Below are 24445 nucleotides of genomic sequence, written 5' to 3'. Positions count from 1 at the left end.
AGGAATAATACCAACAAATGATCCTTTCTCATTCAATTTGGAGAAAAAACTTATACAAATTCATAATTATATTAGTTTCAAAATGTATGACATGCTTGTACCATTTTATTTTCATCTTTGTATTATTTAATTATTGGATATTTTTTATAGGATGCATATAGAGTTTTTATATTTTTGAACTATTGCATATTTCAAGAACACTCAAAATCAGAAAAGAAACAATCAATAGAAAAAACTCTCTGGAAAAATAACAATTTAAGTCAAGGATAGTTAATAATTTAGGAAAGAATATAATTATAATTAGCATAAACATAATAATGGCATAACAAAAATAGCATGAACATAATTTAAGAATGAAGTTAAGGAAGGTTTGGATTACAAAAAGTTTGTAAAGAGCTTACAATTTTATAGTTAAATCAAAAAGAATAATGGAATGATTAAAATATCTTACAGAACAAGTTTTTTTACGGTGACTTTTGAGAGGTGACTATTGTCTCATAGGCTAGGAGTGTATTTTTGTAATTAGTGAGAATTTTGCAATAGGAGCATGTTGTTTGGAAATTTAAAAAAGAGCATGCCTTTTGTGTCAAAATTAATCTTTAAAATGTTAAGAAAATTGACTCATGAATACAACCAATATTTTTATATCTCTTTAAAAAACTTATTTCAAAATTATCTTACATTCTGATGAGGCATTAAATTAATCAATTTGAAAAAAAAAATCTTTAGTCAAATTAAATATTTGACCAACAAAAAGTAAATATAGAGTAGATTAGTTATTGGAAACCCTAAACTAGCAAAAAATTATTAGTCATAAACAATAATAGTTAAATTTGAATTGTAAACTAAAAAAAAAGAGTTTTGAAACAGGAGGCTACTTACATTCAAAAGAAGAACAACCAATTATTTCAGTGTCATTACCAACACAACTTTCACAAGTGTCATTACAAGCTCGTGATCGACTCATGAACCAACTGCCATCTTGAATACTGCAAGTTGACCAAGAACTCCACATATACCAACTAGCTAAAAACAAAACAATAGTAATGAAAAAACAGAAACATGAAAATTATAGAAAAGCATTTTTGAATGCCAATGGAAAATAGAAAAAAAGTAATTTATTAAAAATTATGGATTATTTTGAGTTCTTTAAATTTCTTATCTATAAAATTAAATATTTATAAAAACTGTTTTTACAGAAATAATGAAACACTTGATTTGTTTCCATATTTAGTAAAAAAAAAAAAAAAAAAACACTAAAAAATTACTTTATAAATAATATCACTCTCTTTCAGAGCATCTTTCTTTGTCAGCTTGAAATATACTAATTTGCCAAACTACATTTTACTGATCAGAAAAAATTTCAAAGCAAAAAAGAAAAAAAAAACTTAAACTTAAAAAAAAAAAGGACAAAGAAGTCAACATATCAAAAAACTAAAATTACAACATTTTTAATTTCAAATGAAACAATACAAACAAATATTATTAGCAAGTACATTGTAAATAATTTAAATATATACAGATAAGTAACATTTATTTGTATTTTAGGTATACTAATAAATAGTTGCCCATTGTATCTGTTTGTATTTAGTATTATAATACAATAATCATATTATTGATGAAACTCATCATTTTATCACTTTATCACAAAAAAATCTGTTTTTTTCTTTATGTATTTTGTCATAATTAAAGTGTAAACATAGTTTTACCAAAGTTTAATTCAAACCATGCTTTTAATAAACTAGCTTGATAAAGTATCTACAAAGTGACCGTTTTAGGTATGTGGGTTATCAAGATACTATTGAGATTAGAATTATATATTATACCTTGATAAGAAGTGTTGCATGGCATAAAATCAATGTTGCTGCCAAAGCAATCTATCCATTGATTTCTGCTGCAAACCCGAGTTCTATTTTTAAAACACGATAAATTGCAGCTTGACCACTCACTCCATTTTGACCAAATTGCTACATAATGAAACCCACAATTTATATGTAGAATATTTTAATAAAAATGATCAAGTAAGTGAAATTAATTTTCTCAAAAATTTATAGTTTAAGAAGAAAGAGAAAATGCTCCAGCAATCACACTTTGTCACAAAATCAGAAAAAGCAATATGCTATATTTAATTTTTAGCCGTTAATGGAAAAAGACTTAATATATTTAATACAAAATTTAGTGAAAATTTATGAAAAATGCGCTGACCAATCCTCTGACAGGGTTCGTTGCCACACACCATAAAAAATGCAATAGGTTAATAATAATAATGATAATAATAATAATGATGATGATGATGATGATGATGATGATGATGATGATGATGATGATGATGATTATGATGATGATTATGATGATGATGATGATGATGATGATAATAATAATAATAATAATAATAATAATAACAATAAAAAATAAAAATAATAATAACAACAATAATAACAATAATAATAAAATAACAATAATAACAGCAACAACAATAATTTTTTTAAAAAAAACTATTGTTCACACTTAATATTACAATATATTGAATAGAAAAGTTTTTTATAAATGTATTAAAAACATACTTGCCTTGTGTTTTGCTAGAGATATATAAATTTCTAATTGAACCTTGCGATGCATTAGAAGCATACACTTTGATACTAGAGAAGACTTTAGGTTGTGTGTTAATAGTAGAAAACACTACTGTTTGATTAATAGATATAGTGTTTCTGTAACTGCTATTGATAAAATGCTGTGAAATTTTGATTAAAGTCCATGTATTTATTGGTGGCATACTTGACTGAGAAATGTTATCTGATACATTTAAAGTATTTATCCCTGAATAAATAAGCAATTTATCTTTATCAACATCAACATACACGCAACAATTCTTAAATTGAATTTCATCTAATAAATGCAGGACATTTCCAGATGTATTTGAGGTAAACTTCACTTCAAACGACACTACAAAGTCTTCGTAGAAAACATTTAGCATAGTTAGAAGAGTGTCATCTTTTATCTTTATCTCGTGATCAATAAACATTGAACCTAAAAAGAAAAAGAAAAAAGAAACCTCAATCTTAACCAGGTACTTAATAAAACCTAATGTATTGACAAAAATTTAACTAAATATTGATTTTTTTGAAACATATCAGACCTAAAAAACCTACTGTAAACATCAGCTGATATTTTCATTCTTTAATCAAATTTTATGTAAATCCTAAGTGCAGTAAAAGTAATCATTTTTACTTTTATTGCATTTTCATGATTACTGCAACATTTGATCATATAATCAAATAAATTTGTTTAACAAATACTGATGTCACACATATGGTAAAAAATCACAGAGTAGTTGCAGTAGAGCTCAATCTAACAACAGTAAAGGCAAATAGTTCTTAAAAAAATTCATTTTACAAGATATTGTAAAATAAAATTTTACTAAAATAATTTTTATTAAACTGATGTTGTAATAAGTAACTTTATATGTTTTTAGTTAGAAAATCCCCATTAACTGCTTAGTGTCAAAAGACCTAAGGGAATGGAAAGAACTAAAAATTCATAAAGTCATGTTTTTGGACATTTTAATGTGTGCCCTCTTTTTTATAAGTAATAACATTTGTTTCTATTTTTCTTATGTTCTTATACTTAATTTAAAGCTGAAATGAGGAAAATAAAGGCAAGCTTAACCTCCTACTAAAACACAATATTTTTTTCAAATTGATATTTTTCTAATCACCATTCATTTCTGCACACAGCTGTATTTTTTTTTATAACTAAAAAATTAATTTAAATAGATTAAGTTACATTTTCCGAATTTTAGGCAACCTTGTTAGCTTTCTTTGATTTTTTTTAAATTTGCATTTTTGCAGTATGCTCTTTTGTTTAAAATATTTTAAAAAGTTATTTTGCAATTTATACTATATGCTATATAACTATATGCATATTACATAAGGATAGATCAATTGATTTCAACTAAAGGTTTTTAATTTACAAAATTATATGTGATTATATCTTAACAGTTCTTCAAAAATTACATGAAATAAAAAAAAATTCTAATAAAAATAATTGTTGCATGATTTTAAAGTAATTAGTCTATTAATTAGTCTATTAATTTAAACACATATTCAGAATTATAAAGTTGTTAAGAACATTATCTTCTGTTTTGTAAAATATGATTTCATGATGTTTACAATAAAAAATGTCTTTTTTCATCCGTTATATGGAAAGCCTAAATTTTAACTTTTCAAGAGATTTATTTACATATTTGATCTAAAAAGCCAATGAATAGTCATCATTTGCTAATTTTCTAACTTTGGGGATTGAACTTGTTTTCAATAAGATACTAGCTTGTTACATTGTTAATTACACTTAACATTGTGATAAACTAACAGCTTATAAAATTCTTGGTGAAGTATTCTCTGTACAGGGAAATTATTGTCAAAAAGATGACCTTCAGTTTATATTTTACACATAAATTTTAAATCACAAAATAAATGAAAATTAGAATCATTTTTTATGCTGGAAACATCTGAAAATATTTATTAAAATTCAACATTATCCAGAAGCTATATATTGAATTATTTACTTACTAAAATATTCAAAATATATATTTCCGTAAGTTCATTTCAAGCTCTTTAGAATTTAGCAGCTTTTTTTAATGGCACTTTTACTTTTGTACTTTGTAAAGTTTTAAATTTTTTCATTTCACTTGCTAATATTCTGAAACTCTTTAAAATTAAACTTAAAAAATAAACTTAAAATTAAACAATAAAATAAAAACGCCTTCACTTAGAAATCATGTGGAAATCTAGATTCTGTTTGTTTACAAATTCATCTGGTCTTTAAAATAATTCATAACTGTATTTACATTTATCATGGCTGTATATTTTTGCAAATTTTTTCACAAAACAAGTTACAAAATGTCATTTGAGAAGAAATAAAGATTTTAATAATAACAAAATCTTTACTGTAGGTTCCGCTGATGATGACCAAGTTCTTAATAGAACCATTTTGTGATGATGACCAGGGCCCTGTAGCATACACTTTAACATTTTGTAAATCTACAGGCTTAGCATTTACAATAGATTTTACAAGGGTTCCATTCACAGTGACGGAAAAAATAGCATTTTGGTTGACAAACTCTTGCGATATTTTTACTAAAGTCCACTCCATTAATGAAAGTGTCTTGACAGTAATAACATAATTTTTTGAACTGTTTATTGCTGATGAAATGCTTAAACTTCCTGTTCGGTTCGTAAAATAAACAAGAGGATTTCTATCACCATATTGATCATTGTTCCCATTAGCTGTTAAGTGGAGGACATGTCTGTAAGTTGTATTATCAAAAGATGCTGGCTTTAATTGAAATGATATCATGTATTCCTTATAAACATTCTTCAAGATTGCTATGAGTTTACCTTTGACTAATGGTATTTCATCATCAAACAGGACTGAGTCTTGAGCTAATCATTAAAAAAAAAATTTAAAAATGAGGCACCTCACTTGAAAGGTTTGAACTAAACTTTTAGGTATTACATTTATCACTTTAACTTTCATTCAATTAACAATTCAATTAATTGATAGTAATTAATGAAAGAATAGAACAACAAGTGCAAAGTATATAAATATGCATTTATTATATATACATGAATTAAAAGGATGTTTTTGTGTTTATCAGACATTAGAAATTTTGTTAAACTTTACATTTACTTCTATATTATAATAAATATTATAATTGATAATAATATATATTTTTGAAATCAATTTTTATTTAGATCTATCATCAGTTTTTCTAATTTTTTTAAATATAAGTTTTTTTTAAAAAAAAGTATGATTTGATTTCCACAGTGGAAATAGAAAAAAACATAAAAACAAAGTTATCAAGAAATCTATAGAAAAAAGCTATATATAAAAAAAAATATAAAAAACAAAACAAAAAAACCATTCCCCTCTGAATCATCTAGAACTGAGTTATTTATTGAACGAAACTTTCAGGCTAATATACAATAGAAATATATCAACATATAATTCTGAATGCATTTACTAATTTTCATAACTTTATATTTTATATTTATTAAGTTGTAGCAAAAGAAGTTAGATAGGTAGAATGAAAAGACAAATTATACATTTAATTACATGAGGCTTTGCAAAGAAATCTTTTTTTAAAAAAAATGCTTAGAGGCTTTTGGTGACAATATCTCAAACTGAATGATTATCCAACAAAATCAAGCGTTATAAAACAGAAGTTGAAACTCAACAAGTTTAGTCAACAGAAGTTGAAAGTCAAAAAGTTTGAAGATGTAGATGACAAATTAAAAAACTACAACCTAATCAATCAAAATACCATTGTTGTCATAGTAAAATTAAAAATAATTTGAAGCTAGCCATCATGGCTCATCTACTGAAATAGAAAAATTAATATTACCAGGGATAGTTACTAAAGATTTAGTGAAATATTGTTTACAAGCAAACTTTTATAAATTAAATTATTAATTATAGAGGAAATTCACAATATATAACAAAATAACAACAAAATAACACAAAATAATAACAAAAAAGCAAAAAATAAAAAAAAAATATATTTTACATATATTAAACAAAACTTATAAAAATTGACTTGATTTAATTGTTAAAACTTTTAGTTATTACAAACTTAAAATTCTTAGGGTAAAAAATTTGTAGAGTTGAATGCTAAAAGAATCTTTATTATCAAACCATAAATAAATTTATGAATACCATTAGCAAAATCCCTATGCATTTCTTTTACTCAATGTACTTGTAAACTGTTTTTTTAATCTTTTATAAAGGGGTTTTACGAGGTTTACTATTTGATTGACAACTTTCTAATAAAACATTACAAAGTTATCAATCAAATAAATTATTATGGTCAAATAAAAGCTTACAATCAAACTTCTAAGTATGGTCAAATAAGAGGGGCTTAAAGTTATTTGGAAATTTACACAATTGTCTTTATTGTATTCTTTTTTGATTTGTATATTTTTCTCTCACAATCGAAAACTAATTATACAAACTTAATACTTGAAGTATATCAGCAGAATTCTTTTTTATATCAAATAAATTCTTTAATATTTAAAAATAACATTTACGATTATGTCATCTTATCTAATCATGAAGTTGAACTTATCTTCACCTTTTTCATTATATCTTAAGAATATATCTACATCATTAAGATTATAAAACATCATTAAGATTATAAAACATCATTAAGATTATAAAAATTCAATATTATTAGAAGCTATTTAATATTTGAAATATAAAAATTAAAAGATAGAGAGATCCCAGAAAAAAAAAATTATAAACTGGTTTAAAACACGGAAATCAAGCAACAGCTTAAAAGAGAAAAAGAAGGAAAGTACAGATCAACAAAAAATTAATCCATGTCATTTTTAAGATTAGGGTTTATGTCTGCATCTAAAAATTTTTGTGAGTTTGATTGCTAACAACTACTTAGTTAACAACTTATCACTAATGTTTTAATAAAATAATGTAATGAACTAAAAATCCATACATTCACAAGAACTGTTACTGAAACAGTCTGCAATTTCAATGTCTTTTCCAATATTCACATCCAGATAGTTAATCAAACAGTACTCTCTTGTTCTATTCATTTCCCCATAGCCACACGATGTGTTGCAAGTTGACCAGGCACTCCATTCTCCTTGAACAACTAAGATAAATATGAACTCAAATGTTTCAACATTTTATTCTGTTTTTAGGAAAAAATATTTTTAATAGAAAATGATTTATAAATTTTCTATGAAACATTTTACATACAACTTTAAAGAAGCAGAATTTTAGTTTATAGTAAAATAAAAAATAACTTTTACATTACAATAATAAAAAAAATTATTACATATTTTAAGTATCCCTATCTGCACTGGACTTGGAAAATTACAATCTGGATTAGCAGGGAGAGGGGTCAGATCTACGCACAGATTACTTTTTATTAAAAAAGCAATTTTCATGCAAAATACTCAGGATTTTGAGGTTTAAAGTTGGGATTTTATTGTCTATAACATTAATAATTGCATTTACTTTTAAGAGCATGAAAATTATTTTAGATTACAAGACCATCATTCATAAGAAAGAGGCTGAACATACTAAGTGCAGTACAATAACAATTTTTGGGATGTTATTTAATAAAATATTTTTTATGGTTAGTTTTTTTTGGGAATGAGACCAAAACTACACATCTGACAGTGTAATGAACTTATTTGTAAAAATTTGATGATTTTAATTTGAATACTAAAGCTTAGCATATAACAGATGATTTCAAAACAATTTTAGTCTTGTTTTCCGGTAATTTTTACATCTTTGATGTCTTTTACATTAAAATTTTACTATATTCCTTTTGGTTTAAAATCACTTTTTGAAAAACTTATCAAACTTAAAAAAAAAAAAAAGAAAAAAAAAAAAAAATTAAATAAATATATTTTTTACATATTTAAATAAAATTTAACAGCAAATAAACAAAAACTAAAAGAACCGTTGAAAGACTCTACAATCAATATAGGAATATATTATAAACATACTTGATTTTTTAAAAGTGTGTTTAACTTTTTTAAAAGTGTATTTAGTTTCCATGCTTAAGCTAGTATAACCCAGAGAATTGTTACTTTAAAAAAATAATTGAAAAAAATTAAAAAATAATAGAAGTTATTGTTTTCAGTTTTATCATGAAAAGTCCACACACCTGAACAGCAGTTCTTACAGATTACCAACTCAGTGTTATTCCCAGTACAGCCTGACCAATAGCTTTCACATGTACGGGCTCTGTTTATGACATCACATACTGAATTGCAACTTGACCATTCACTCCATTCTGACCATTGTGCTATACAATTTTATGTTAAAGTTAATTGTTAAAACTTAAATTATAAACTTAAGTAAAAAATTTTTCAACTTCATATTGTTAATTTTTTTTTTAGACCCAAATTTGTTCCACTTCCCTCAGTATAGGATTGATTACTCTAGTTATAGTAGTTATATACTATTACAATTTATTTAAGTAATTACTTATTTATTTACTTATTTAAGTAATTGATCTTCAGTAGTTATTTGTACATAAAAAGGTTCATGTTGAAAGTCAATGTAATTTTTTAGTAAAGTATTTGATTGTTCAATTACTAAATGCCTAGACCAAAAAACATTTATGTTTTTTGGTGTGGACAAAGCCCTGTGTATAATTTTAGCAAAACATGAATAATCAATTTATTCTGGATTTAACAAAAATAAAAACTTAGTAAAATAAATTAAAAAAAAAAAATCAATTTTTTGAACAGTTTTTGAAAACGATTTAATAAAACTTGATAAAAAAAACTTTTTCTTATAAACAAATTAAAGAAAAAATTACAAACCTTTCTTTCTACTAACAATATTTAAGCTCCTGATAAAACCTGGCTGCTCTGGTAATAAATCATTGGAAGCATAAACATATACATTGTTGAATATTGCTGGCTGAGTGTTTATTGTGGAATACTCTATTGATTCATTCACAGCAACGGTGTAAATATATATACCATTAATGGACTGTTGTACAATTTTTATGCTTGTCCATTGATTTAAAGGGAAAAAAGTTGTTGAAAAATAACTATTGTTTACTGTTCCATTTATTCCAGAAACAATGTAAACTTGCCCAATTTGGGGACTTTGAAAATAAATTGCTGGGTTACTATACCCGTATTGGTTGTTCAGTTTAGTTGTTACATGCAGAACATTTGTATAATATGCAGAAAATGATGTAGGTTTCAATTCAAATTTCAGCATAAAGTCTTCATGAAGCATATTTAAAGCTGCAAGTGGATTATTATTTTTTAAAGGAATCTCATGATCCAAAAACATTGAGTCTAAAAAGATTTTTAAGTAACTTTTAAAAAGTTTTAAAAACTTAGCTCATACTAATTAACCAATTAATTAAGTTTGTATCTTTGAAAACATAAAAAGACCCATAAAAAGACCTGTAAAAATTAACAAAAATTAATGAATTTATTTTGTTTTATTGTTGAAAAGTATTTTCTAGCTAAGCATTACCATAAGTTCCACTGATGATAACTAGATTTCTGATAGACCCATTTTGAGCAAAATTCCATGGATCTGAAATATATACTTTAGGATTTAATAAACTCCAGGGGTTTTGAGTTAAGCTAGAGTAAACAATATCTCCATTCAAACTTATGGTGAACATCCAGTTATTATTAACCATCTCTTGTAATATCTTCACATAAGACCATTTTAACAAAGGGAGAGGAGTATCATATTGAAAACCGCTGGAAAGATTTCCACCTGCTGGAAAAATATTTAAACTTTTGTTCTTAAACCAAACAGTTAGATATCTGTCCGTAATTAAATTTTCATCCTTTTGTATCAAATAAAGTACACTTCTGTATCCCACATGATAAGATAATGGCTTCACCTCAAATGATATAGTAAAAACATCAAGAATTCTCTCTAGAGTTGCAAGATATGAGTCTCTTACTAGAGATACTTCATTCTTCATGTAAACTGACAAATCTTGCATAGAATCAATCCTTTCCACCTCTAAAAAAGCAAAACTTTTGGGTAAATTCTTATACATATAAAATATAGTATAAAAATGTAAATATACAATATTTAGGAAAGAAATATTAGTAGTAATGGGTCAGAACAATAATTAAAGGCTCATTTAATTACTTAACAACTTGCACTGATTAATATCTTTAGTCTGTTGTAATTAATACAATTAGCTATTTTCTAATTTAATTATCTGCTTTATTTAACTTAATTAAACCTCATTGTTTAGCATTGTTTCCAGGTTTTGTGCTGTTTTTGATCATGTGTAATGTGGTCTGAAAGAATTTTGTTTTATATTTAGTTTGGTATTTTTATCCCAGTCTTTGTTTTATAATCTTCGTTTTAGATTTATGTAGTAGTGGAGTATTGCTGTTAGTTTTTAAATTTGTTTTTATGAAATAATTAGAAAAATTACCATATTCTGTTCGAAAACTATTTTTATACTTAAACTATGGATCATGCTTAAACTTTTGAAATACTTTAATAATCTTTTTATAAATGTTTCCTTTGGATATTTTCAGATTTTTCATTCAAAATATTTTTTTGAATTTCACACGTGCATTCAAATGAGAGCACAATAAAAAGTTTAGGAAAATTTAAAAAATATTATTAATATCTTTAGTACCAATACTTTCTTCTTTGTATACTCACCAAGTAAAAGTCACTCTTTGTATACTCACCAAGTAAAAGTCACTCTTGCTGTCAAAGTTCTATACTGATACCTGTATAATGAATTATCCTTATTTTAAAACTTTTTGGTCATTTTTTATACATACTCAGACTCATCCTTGATATTCTTATTTTCATAACCTGTTTCCCTTAAATCTAGGACATTGAAGGAATGAAGGCCTTGTAAATTTAATATTAAAAAAAAGAGAATCGGCTATTAGTATCATATAGACAAAAGCATAAGAAAAATGGCCAGCCAAACCTTGATTCAAAAAGTTTTTAAAAATGACCCACCCTACTAAACATAAACTACTATTTTAAGTGAGTGTAATGCTGAATGTCTATGAAAGTGGATGCTAAATTGGTCCAGGTGGTTGTGAGTAGCTCAAGTGTTAACTTAATGAAGAACTTTTATAAAAAAGACTTACCTCTACAAACAATAGCATTATTTAAGATTTTCTGTCCATATTTACAAGTGCAGATTGCAAAAGAACCATTTTCAAAAATACATTTATCATTAATAGTTCTTACACAGTTAGTGGAGATACAAGTATCTGTAAAGCAAACAAAAAATTCATATTGTAAAATTGCATAAAATCTGTGTATATAATATATATATATATATATATATATATATATATATATATATATATATATATATATATGTATGTATATATATATATATATATATATATATATATATATATATATATATATATATATATATATATATATATATATATATATATATATATATATATATATATACACGCATATCATTTACTCATAACTTAAGAAAAAAACTAATTAGATTGACATATTACAATTTTACAGACCTATCCAAATGGAACTGAACATAAATATTGGAATAGGTGTTTTTCTTTGAATTTCGTTTGGGAGAAGAACTCCAATAGGTAAATAATCAATACCCTGATTGCCATAAATTATAGTCTCAGTGTAGTATCTTACATTTTGAAGCAAAACAATTGACCTAAATATGAAAAAAAAGTTTTATTAAGTAAGTTTTACAATTGACCTTTATATAATACATACATACATACATACATACATACATACATACATACATACATACATACATACATCTACATATATATATATATATATATATATATATATATATATATATATATATATATATATATATATATATATATATATATATATATATATGCAACCTATATAACCATAAGACTTGCAATAGAGGCTGAATTACGCTGTCAGATTTTAGAAAATTGCAAGATTTAACATCAACTATATTCACAAATTGATCATGGGAGATGAGGCCTATTTTCATTTGGACAGACATGTGAATAAACAGAATATAAGATTTTGGGGTACCGAAAACCCACATAACATTCATGTAAGTCTCTTGCAAGGTTACAGTATGGTGTGGAGTAACCTCAAAAAGGATTAATTACTTTCAATTCTTTGAGGATCCTTATGAAAATGCAGTTATTCTAACTGGAGAGCTGTAGAGAGAATTGCTGTTAAATTTTGTTCAGCCTGAGATAGCAAATATAGCTGAGTAAAAGTGGCTGCAAGATGATGTAACTGCACATACAGCTAGAGCCACTATGCAAATTTGAATGCAATTTTTTATAGACTCTACGATTACCTTATTTGACAGCACCAGACTTTTTTGTTTGGGGATATCTTAAAGAGAAGATGTACATAAGTAAGCCTCGAACAATCCTACAATATGAAGCAAACATACAGTAGGAAATTCATTCCATACAGCCTCAAATACTAAAAACTGTCATGGACAATGTCTTACAAAGAGCTTGCATTTGAGAAGCTGAAAATTGAGGACAATTGCATGACATCATTTTTTATACATTATCAAAATGAAGTTGTAATTTTTAAGCTTGGTAAACAAAAAAGTTTATTTTAGAATGGTATAGCAACATATGCGCCACCCTGTACACACACACACATATGGCAGAAAAAAAGAAAATTATCAACACATACCTATTCTGAAGATTATATTTTTTATCTTGTTCTAAAAACAAAGTCTTATTTTCAGGATTCTGGTCACTGCTGAGATAAAACTGGTAGAGGCTATCATTACTTGAAGTGAAAAATGTATAAGTTCCTGTCATTGTTGGAAAGAACCAACCACGAACTCGCACTCCACAGGTGCTACTAAAGTTATTTGGTGCATTAACTACATCAATAATTTCATAGTAATCAGGATACTGTGGAAATTTCGGATTTTTTATCAATCTCAAAATGTTTGCTAATGCAGTATCACATTTGTAAACTTCACGTAATACACCTGATGAAACTAAAAATATATAAGAACTTGAGATTTCAATAGTTAGAAAAAAACTACAGTAAAATGATAACCACAGAATAATTTAAAACAAAGTAATAAATAAAGAGTATAAATGGTAAATGTTCATTAATAATGGAACAAAATTTTATCTTCTACATTAAAAATAGATAATTAAATTAAAATTAATTACTCTTAGATAATTAATAATTGTTTAAGTATCTGTCAAGGAACTAACAATCTATAATAAATTCCATTACCATTACCAAAAACATAACTAGATCTGTCAAAAATTGACAAATTTTGTGAAGCTTTGTCTGCAAAATCAAATGATGTATTTTTGACAAGGATTTTACCAGAATTTGTGACAAGGAGTTTGCCAAAGTCAGAAAATATACAGAACGAGTATTGGCTATGCCAAATCTCAGAATTTGGTCAGATGATTGCATGTGACAAAATTAGTTAAAAGTAACTATGTTTTCATTTTACCTGTCGGAAATAAACAAAAAAGTCACTAAAACATTTTACTTTGTTTAGTAATTTTGTATAGTTAAGCATTTAAATATATAAATTTACATTTGAAGATCATAGGGGAAAGAACAATCATGTCACATTTAGCAACTTTTGATAAATATGTTCAAAAGTAGATTTAATTTGTAAAAAAGAAATGTATTTTTTTTCAAGCAAATTTCTTTTAAACTGTTTTAGGAAATTTTTCGCGGAAAATATCTTGGCGGAATTTATTTTTGCAAATAAGACGCGAAAATAAATCCCGTGAATGTAACTAAATGAAAGTAACTAAATAAATATCAATATTAAAACGAATATTGACACTAGGCTAGAACTAAGAGAATCAGACTAGAAATACACTGAGAAAGGTCAATATTTAAACGAATATTGACTCAAAGTGAGACCTTAGAGAATAAGGCTAGAAATATCTTTAGGACAATCTTAATTTAATCAGAAATTTAATCAGAAACTTCAGTTTTTAAAATGAATTTTAGCACCAGCCTAGAACTAAGAGAATAAGGTTAGAAATACCTTTAGGAGAGTTTTAATTTAATTATAAATCAGAAACTTCAATTTTAAAGGAAATCAAAGTTTTAGGGATCTCTTTGATGACTCTGAATTACTAGGTAGCATTGATTAAGAAAGGGCTGTTTAGCGATCTTGCGCGTGTGCGACATTGGGGCATAGAAACTCTTTCATCTGCGTGAGTCTTTAAATTCTTCATCTGCGTGAGTCTTTAGTTTACTCTGGACATCTGTCCGAAAACAATTTTACTAAACCCAATCTCAGGGTTTATGATAATTCTTCCCTGAGGCGTTCAACGCTCAGTCTTGACAAAGCAACGCAAAACTATTTCCAAATAAGATAAAAAAATTGAATTTTGTCACGTGGGAAGATTTAAAAGAGGAATGGAAACTTCTTAGTTTAAATGAACCAAGGAAAAGAAAGTAACCAATTAGAATTGATTGTGGATTTTCAGAGCCAAACATTTTCACTGCAAAAGAGCATTACAATAAAGTCTACAAAGAAGTTATTGATTTTGTTTTAGGCGGCCTAGCATCAAGGTTTACCTCTGACTCCCAATGGTTGTTATTGAATACAGAGTTTTTTCTAACTAATTCAATAAGCTTTCAAACAGTCTCTCCAAAAACAATTTGTAACTTTTATAAAGTAAATCTGGATAAAGATCGATTTTAAGTTGCATGACATTGACGCCAAACATTTAAAAGCAGCATCTTTCACGGACGTTTTAAATGTCATGAAAATAGCATGATTGATCTAACAGAGCTAAAAAAATTCGTGCACTTAATTATGAAAGCTTCAATAACAACATGTACTACAAAGCGATCATTTTATGTTTAGAAGAATTAAGACATATTTAAGAAATACAATGACCCAGAAGAGATCACTTGCCCATTATCAATTGTCAAAATGAAGAACTGGATAACCTGGTATGGGGAAGATTGGTAATGAACTTGGTCAAAATCAAAAGTCGGCGCCTATGTATGTATGTATGTATGTATGTATGTATGTATGTATGTATGTATGTATGTATGTATGTATGTATGTATGTATGTATGTATGTATGTATGTATGTATGTATGTATGTATGTATGTATGTATGTATGTATGTATGTATGTATGTATGTATGTATGTATGTATGTATGTATGTATGTATGTATGTATGTATGTATGTATGTATGTATGTATGTATGTATGTATGTATGTATGTATGTATGTATGTATGTATGTATGTATGTATGTATGTATGTATGTATGTATGTATGTATGTATGTATGTATGTATGTATGTATGTATGTATGTATGTATGTATGTATGTATGTATGTATGTATGTATGTATGTATGTATGTATGTATGTATGTATGTATGTATGTATGTATGTATGTATGTATGTATGTATGTATGTATGTATGTATGTATGTATGTATGTATGTATGTATGTATGTATGTATGTATGTATGTATTCGAAAAAAAAACAAATTTTTATATCAATCTTTTAAGATAAATCAAATTTTCCAAAGTTCATTAAAAAAAAACTCTTTATGCGTTTAAAACAGCCAGTTTTTTTATGTGACATGTTTATATTCATATAACTTTTAATGTATCGCAGTTTTTTGCTAAGGTTCAAACATTTTAAAAAAAAAAGCAAAAAAATGTATGAACTTTAATTCTTACATTTTAATACGTTCGAATTTAACTGTTCTTTATTAGATCGAAAAGTTTCAACGCGTAAGATTGATAGCTTAGAGTTTCTTTTATGTAACTTGAACGTAACTTGTATGCAACTTTTACGTAACTCGTTCGTAACTTGTACGTAACTTGCAAGTAATTTGTACGTAATTTAAACGTAACTTGTACGCAACTAATGGTACTACTAGTTACGCTGTAAGCTTGGGTTTATTCTTAGTTTTAAAATGCTTCATATTGTTTGGAGTGTGAATTTCTCACAATAAGATTTAAACGAGTAATAAATGTTTACACTTTGTTCGTATCCAAGAAAGTGTGTAATTTTATCACAAATGCGTCAGGATAAGTAATATTGTTTTTGAAGAGAGTGGATACATCTTGGGCCAATCCTTTAAAGCTGAAAAATGCGTAATTTACGCAAAAAAACAGTACCCAATCCTATAAAGATATTTGCGTAGGAAAATAAAGGTTTTATGTGTCAAAAAAAGGGTTTGCATTTCTTAAACTTAGAGATGAAAAAATTCGGGTATCAGTGATATATAATATTCAACTTTTGTTAAAACAAAGCTTCGTTTATGAAGATGACTAACTTGCTCATTAGCTTTTTTAATGAATGGTTAACCTCTTCTCCACTAATGTTGGAAATATCATAATACTTCTCTTTAGCTCATTGTATCCTTTTATTTAGATTTACACATAAGTAAAAATCACACAATCACAGTGTTTGAATTGGGGTCGATTGCTCCAAAACAAGGGGTTGAATACTAAAACTGTTTTGTAATAAAAAACTTTTCATTCATTTTTGTAAATACTACAACTTTCAAACCCTTGTTTTGTAAATTGACGGACGCCTATTGTTTGGTCTTTTATGCCCTATATTGCAATCAATAGTGTAACCTTAGCATTTTGATAAAAACTTCTACTTCAAGTTGAACGGATTTTTAAATATTTTAAATAAAGTTAAAGAATGCTTCTCAGCCAATCCTTACTTTTAGAAGAATGTAAAAAATATTGTTAAAACACTGACTATTCACTGAAATTTTAAAAAATTATGCAACTACGTTTTTCGAGGACAAATCTTTTTGTTTACCAAAGTAGACATCTGTGGTTTGAAAAAAAAATCACAAACCTTTGCACTACACTTTGCATAATCATTCTTTGGTTAAAATTTTACGAAAAGACGCAATATTTAGAATTTGCAGTAGATTTTTTTGCGTGAAAAATTTTGTGTAATTTACTCAAAAAATTCAGCTTAATTTTGTTTGAAAAATTGCAATTAACGGAAATTTTTTTCAGTGAGAAAAATCCTGTTTTTTTGGCGTAATTTACACATTTTTCTATTCTTCAAATTAGTACCAGGTTTATAGACTCGTTACCAAGCGAAAAATCTGATTGAGCGTCACTTTCATTTCCTTTCTTTTTATTAAAATTTCCGGGTTTGTTCATAAACATGGAAAACACTTAGTGTATACGAAAAGAGTATACGTGATTCGTCTCTTTTCAAAACAACAATTTTATACAATAAAGAGTAGATGCTGCTACATTCACAAATAAATTGACATTTACTTGTAAAAGCAGCAGCATCTTCTCTTTGATACAATGTTGTTTGTTTAGCTTCCAATCACAGCCAAAAAAAGAAATACTTAATTAAATAGCCTGTATTTTTAAAAAAGTGATTGCTAAAGGTTGAAAAAATTTAAGTCTAAATTGTAGAATAATATAAATATTATATTATATATACATTTTATTTATCTTTTTAATATATACAGTATTGGACAAAACATTTGCAACCAAATAATACTAATTAAGTTTCTTTATATAAAAATGCTGTATTTTTTTCAATTTAGAGAAATAACTATGTAACTGTTTAGAGACAAAGTTCTTCAAGTTTTATTCATCACAAACTTCATTATTTATACACGAAAATTAATAAATTAATCAAAAGTATTAAAAAAAGTTGATTTCCTTCTGGACAAAACAAGTGCAACTCGACAAAATGTTGACCAAGCTGTATTTTGCATCAATATTTCGTGGCGAATCCTTTGTTGTCGATCACAGCCTTGCATTTTCGAGGCATAGATTCGATCAGGTGATCAATGAAACTTTGTGGAATCGCTGCCCAGGCCTTTTGGATTTGTTCAAACAGTTGATCCTTATTACGAACATCTTCACGATTAATTCTGCGGTTGAAGATCTCCCACAGGTTCTCGATAGGGTTGAGATCCGGAGATTGAGGCGGCCAATCCATCACCGATAGGTGGTTGTCTTGAAACCACTGCTTGACTACTTTTGCAGTGTGTTTCGGATCATCGTCTTGCTGAAAAACCCATTTTATTGGCATATTCGATTCAGCATGAGGTAACATAACATCTTTCAGGATACTTTTATACATGAAACGGTCCATTATTCCATCGTTTCGATGTATTGGACCTAGACCGTTAGCAGAAAAACACCCCCAGACCATTACATTGCCTCCACCATGCTTCACGGTCTTATGGCAGTAACGTAAATCGAGGCGTTTTCCGGCCGATCGACGTACACGGCAAATGCCATCGCTCCCAATGATGTTGAACTTCGGTTCATCACTGAACAGGACAGTTCGCCATTTCTGCACGTTCCAGTCAATATGAGATGTAGTCTTTTCTTCTGGTTTTTTAGTGAAATCAGCGGTTTCTTTGCAGGGCGTCGAGAAATCAATCCGGCTTCAACAGCACGTCGTCTGATTGTTCGGTCCGATACAGGCAGCTCTAATTGCTTTTGTATCTCGACTGATGATATCCAGGGATCCTTCTTGACGGATCTGACGATCATAGAATCCTCTCTAGAAGTGGTGGAACGCGGTCTTCCACCTTTGTTATCTGCTGCCAACTTCCCCGTAGAACGATATTTGGAACATAGTCTTGATACGGTCCATTATTTCACGCGATATTTATCACAAATACTTTTTTGTGACATTCCACTTACGTAATCGCCAATAATTTTCTTTCTTAGTTCCAATCCAAGACTGTAGGGAGCCATTTTTGCACTTGAAGTCATAAAAATAATAAAAATAAATAATCACGCTTCTCAAGGCTTACCGTGTTACATTTACCTTGTGATGATACAATAATGCTCTGTGGAATACAACGTTTTGGTTGGATGTGGACTGCATTGATGTAATGAAACACTTGTTGTATTTCACTTCTTGTATTGATGTTCTTCGATAAAACACTTTGATAAAACTCACTTCGATAAACTGTCTTGATAATATTGACTGATTGACTTCCGTATACTGACTGAATTACATGTCGATTTACATGTCTCTTATATAACAAAATGAACCTGTGTGAACCTGTTCTGGAAGATTCTAGATGCTTCTTTTCGATGCTTCTGGAAGCTTCTGGATGCGTCTGGATGCTTCTGAATGTTTCTGGATATTTCTGGATGCTACTGGATGCTTCCAGATGCTTCTTCTGGAAACTTCTGGAAGCTTCTGAATGCTTCTGGAAACTTCTGGAAACTTCTGGATACTTCCTTTAATCATTAAAAAACTTCCGTGACGTTGACACGGACCAGACTTAAGAAAATGAAACAAACCAAAAAAGTTGCACTTGTTTTGTCCGCTGCAAAATGGCACTTGTCAACGAAATTCTGCCTATGTGCTGTCACCTGTCAGCTGATTGCTCATGTCATGGCATACTATGACTCCAGACTCCTGAACTGTTTGCTGTGGTAGTATAGTTCATTTCGTTTTTAAGGCATGTAAAATTAGGAACACTTTTTAGCATTGTTCGATGATGGTTGCAAATGTTTTGTCCAATACTGTATGTGTTATACTTATGTGATTGCCTTTAATAAATACTAAATTGCTAATTAAACCTGTTTAAATATAATGAAAAAGTATTGACGAATACTTTAGCAAAAGTTTTCCTGCCCCTCTCTCAAACTGTATTTTGTTTTTACATTAAATTTCTTTCTTTAAATTGCTCTCATCTAACTACTCCACTGCATGATATCGCATAATATCAAAATATCGCAAATAGTTAAAGTGTAAAACCAGAGATAACTTTTCTATTCTTTTACACGAAATGAAACAAAATTTTAGATCGGGAAAATAACTTTGCGCGACTTCTTTCCTTTTTTAATATTTTGCCCCTTCCTTCCTTTTTTTTAACAATAACCAAATGACACTTTTGGAAGTTTGTTTTGTTTTAAGGGAAAAAAGGAAACTTACCAGTGATGGCTGGATAAATTCTTGCCGTGTTGGTCATCTGCATCATAAAATAAATAAAAAATAACACCTTCTACTTTTATAACTTTGGTTTTCGTGAGGAACAATATAAACCGCATTGTTATCCTAAGTTATAGGCAAATATTTCACAGGCACACAAAAGAAAAAAATAAATATGCTTTTCTACTTAAAAGTAAAAACATAGCATTCTAAACATCTTAGACATATTAGTCTTTCGGTCCGAGCGTTATATAGTCTTTCGGTCCGAGCGTTATATAGTCTTTCGGTCCGAGCGTTATATAGTCTTTCGGTCCGAGCGTTATATAGTCTTTCGGTCCGAGCGTTATATAGTCTTTCGGTCCGAGCGTTATATAGCCTTTCGGTCCGAGCGTTATATAGTCTTTTTACACGCAGATGATTAGAGCTGTAAAATTTAGAACTAACATTTTTTGATGTTTCATCTACCAATGTTATTATCTACTACGCATAAACAACGTCATATATCTACATATCTATATATGTATATATATGCATGTGTGTGCATCCAAAAGTAAAAAAATTAACAAAAATAATAATAATAATGATAATATTACACGTACCCAAACTAAAAGCATAAATAAATTCATTTTCATTTTTGTACAGTTTTGTAAATTCCTTTTTCCATTTTTCCTTGTATTTTAGCACATTGTGGCATTCTATTAATCAGATTTTTATAACACCTTACTGTTTCTATGGTGACTTATGATGTCCATTTATGCAAGTAAAATGTAAATGCAAACGGTAACAAATAAAATGATAAATTTTTAAACAATACCTTGCTTATCAAGATCTTTTTATTAATAACAGCTATTCATTCATTTTGTAATTTTTCTGTCTAGAAACTTTTTTCTGTTTCTTTTTTTTTTTTAAGTAATCATAATTTATTAATAAACGTTCAATCACAGGCGTTTCTAAAGCTGTCAGAGTGGGAGGCATTGGAGATGCATATTAACTGGTAAAAATAAAAAAAAGCACTTTGATACGCAGAGCTGAGCTAAGACTAATCCCGTAACGCAAAGGGGTGAAGAAGGGGGTATAGAGAAGAAAGGGAAGGGGAGAAAAAAAAAAGACCTCAATAAGAAACTTTATAACCAAGTTTGTATGAAATGTTATGCTTGGATGATATTTAATTAACAAAATAATTTCAGATTAAGTCCTGAAATTTTTTGCGCGTTTTTTACTTTAAATATTTGATAAGTTATTTGTTTAATTAACAAAATACTACACAACTTTATACACTATTATAGATATAGTACTTAGAGCTCAATCCATGATTTTATTTAATAACAGTTTGATAATGAATAACGTTACGTTTTTTCATGTTTTTTCACGTTACGAATAACAACACTCTTATTTCTCCGGATAACTACGCCAAGGAACTGTTTAAAAGCCTCTTGAACATTAACCAATATCTTTGAAAACTTTACTCGCATTTTACACTTTGAAAATTATCATAAAAGTCATTAAATCTCCGTTTTTTTCAATGACAGTCTCTATCATGGACCTAAAGATGACGAGGTATTTTATTATGGAAAACTTAAGAGAAGCTTGAGTGGTTTTTTTACATACCTTGCTCCAGATTGAATAATCAAGTGAATTCAAATCTGATATGGAGAAAGACTAAAAGTTTTGAGACCAAAAATTGTCCATTAGTTATAATAAAAAAATTATATTAAAACAAATATTAAATTTGTTGGATCTTTTGAGTCCCATGTCTTGGAGCTTAATAATATGTATGTATGTATGTATGTATGTATGTATGTATGTATGTATGTATGTATGTACGTTCGTATATACACACACACACACACACACACACACACACACACACACACACATCCACCAATGTGGATGCTGTCCACAAAAGGTACGATGGGTCGACATTTTGATAGCAACTTTTGAACTTGATATTAAGTTATAAAGAGATCATTGATTCATCGATACCGAAAGAATGTTCGAAAAAAGTAGAAGAAAGATTCAAAGAATCGATTTGAACGCCATCATATTTTATTAGAACAGAAATCTTCCTTCAATAACTAAAACTGTTTATATTTATAAAATTTTATTATTATAATGAAGAAGTTGAGCAATTACTTAAAATACCAAAAGTAGAATCTGGTACTAAATGACAACAAGCTGACGCAGGTTACAAACTGTTTAATAATCGACTCTTAACAAAGTTAAGGCCGCTGAGCTGTGACACAACAATGTTAAGGCCGCTGTGACACAACAGAGTCAAATACTGATCGAATAAATAGCTTTTGTATTATTTAGGGATATCTTCTATGATTAGTGTGCTTCAGATTGACAAGTGGAAATTTAAACCCGAAATTAGCGAATTAATAAAGCATTTCATATCGATTAGAAAGATACTCTTGATTTTGAAAATTTTTTCTAATACAACTGCAGATTTGAGAGGACTATAAAGAGCTTTTGGAAATAATTTTAAATGCCTTTGGTAACTCTCCTTCTCGAAAGAAATAAAACCGCAGAGTTATTCACAAGAGTTATTATTTCTTAAATCAATCCGTCGACTGAAACTAAACTCTATAGATATATCCGTGTGTGTGTGTGTGTGTGTGTGTGTGTGTGTGTGTGTGTGTGTGTGTGTGTGTGTGTGTGTGTGTGTGTGTGTGTGTGTGTGTGTGTGTGTGTGTGTGTGTGTGTGTATTTCCATTAGAGTTGTATTACTACGAAATAAATATTAAGATAATAAAATAGGAAAACTGTTTTAGTTTCTTTTAGTTAAAAACTTGAAAATTTCTTTTTTTAAACAGATGGACATTTGAATGATTATCCTCTTTTATTTCAGGATAATTTTAGTGAGAATTTAGTTTTACTCGGATAAATGTATTTAAAAAAAAAAAAAAAAAAAAATTAAAACTTCCTTGATGTCTAAAACTGTGTTGGGGGTCAGCAAACAAATCATAAAAAAGTTTAAAACATTAAAAAGGGTTAACATTTGGTAGCAAAAAAAAAAAAAAAAAAAAAACCTTTAAAACCACAAAATTTATATTACAAATATAATAAATATAATAAATATTACTGATATTAAATTTGATCAGCGAAAAATGAAACGCAAAAAATAACTTTTTTTTTACTGAATTTACAAATTTTAGTAGCAAAGCGTTACTAAACTTTAAGTCACCTAATATCTAAAAAAAAAAGCTTCAAGGCAGCTTTGAGTAAATAAAAACACGAACGTCTCAAAATAATGGAATAAAACCAAGTAACGAAATAAGCAATTACATTTTAATATCAAATTTACCATAAACCAGCAATAAAAAGCGGAGCAGACACATCGGAATTGCAGAAAAAAATCGACATAAATCACGGTTGTCTAATAAAATTCATAAAAATATATCCATAAATAAATTAAGTAATGTTAAAAATTACAGCTGTAAAAGAAAGATTTCAAAAAGACCACTTAAATTATAGCATACCTTTTTGTCTTAAGGACGTGCAAAAAACTTTAGTAACCATGTCTTACTAAAAGCCCTATTGAAAAATATTTTACGACCCAGGATAAAGTCTTGTTGAGTGATTTGTGTCTCGTCGTTTAATGACAAAACATTTCAAATAAAATGTCAAGAAATTTCATTGTTTTTAAGTAAAACACTTTTAATAGATGCTATAACAATTAGTGAACTCAATTTGCTAATAAAAAGTATTCACAAAAATTAGCCAACTCTTCGTTTTTGAGTTCTTTATGTTAAAACCGCAATAAGTCTTTAAATGAAATGTGATTATTGTTCATTCATAGACTTTTATGAGAGAATAGTTACCAGTTCTCAACAAAACTTTCCTTTTTTCTATCAGAACAATAAAATCTTTGTATTAGATACTTACTTTACAGAATGCAGGACGATATCAAAAGTTACATTTCTTTTGTGACTCTCGTAAAAGTTCTTTATCTAAATTAAACATATTATAAACAAGCTTGAATACCCAGCACAAAAAGTCGGG

The 24445-nt window shown here is 27.8% G+C and overlaps 1 protein-coding gene across 1 annotated transcript in view; it reads right to left on the bottom strand.

Moving 5' to 3' along the window:
* The window catches only part of LOC145186595 (uncharacterized), a 191770-nt gene that overhangs the window by 9819 nt on the left and 157506 nt on the right, over positions 1-24445 (bottom strand). Inside the window, exons 86-98 of the mRNA XM_090094555.1 lie at positions 24329-24393; positions 13771-13943; positions 13207-13522; positions 12054-12208; positions 11646-11771; positions 10030-10536; positions 9357-9845; positions 8693-8833; positions 7508-7666; positions 4947-5441; positions 2569-3027; positions 1827-1967; positions 883-1026 (exon numbers count right to left, since the gene is read on the bottom strand). Coding sequence (XP_089950681.1) covers positions 883-1026; positions 1827-1967; positions 2569-3027; positions 4947-5441; positions 7508-7666; positions 8693-8833; positions 9357-9845; positions 10030-10536; positions 11646-11771; positions 12054-12208; positions 13207-13522; positions 13771-13943; positions 24329-24393 — 3370 coding nt within the window. The remainder of the gene's footprint in view (positions 1-882; positions 1027-1826; positions 1968-2568; positions 3028-4946; positions 5442-7507; positions 7667-8692; positions 8834-9356; positions 9846-10029; positions 10537-11645; positions 11772-12053; positions 12209-13206; positions 13523-13770; positions 13944-24328; positions 24394-24445) is intronic.

This window comes from Hydra viridissima, unplaced genomic scaffold, assembly GCF_058129835.1.
Source record: "Hydra viridissima isolate aposymbiotic clone 2 unplaced genomic scaffold, HvirCarnegie_v1 scaffold_8, whole genome shotgun sequence".
Taxonomy (NCBI): Eukaryota; Metazoa; Cnidaria; class Hydrozoa; order Anthoathecata; family Hydridae; genus Hydra; species Hydra viridissima.
This window is presented reverse-complemented; position numbering and strand designations above follow the sequence as displayed.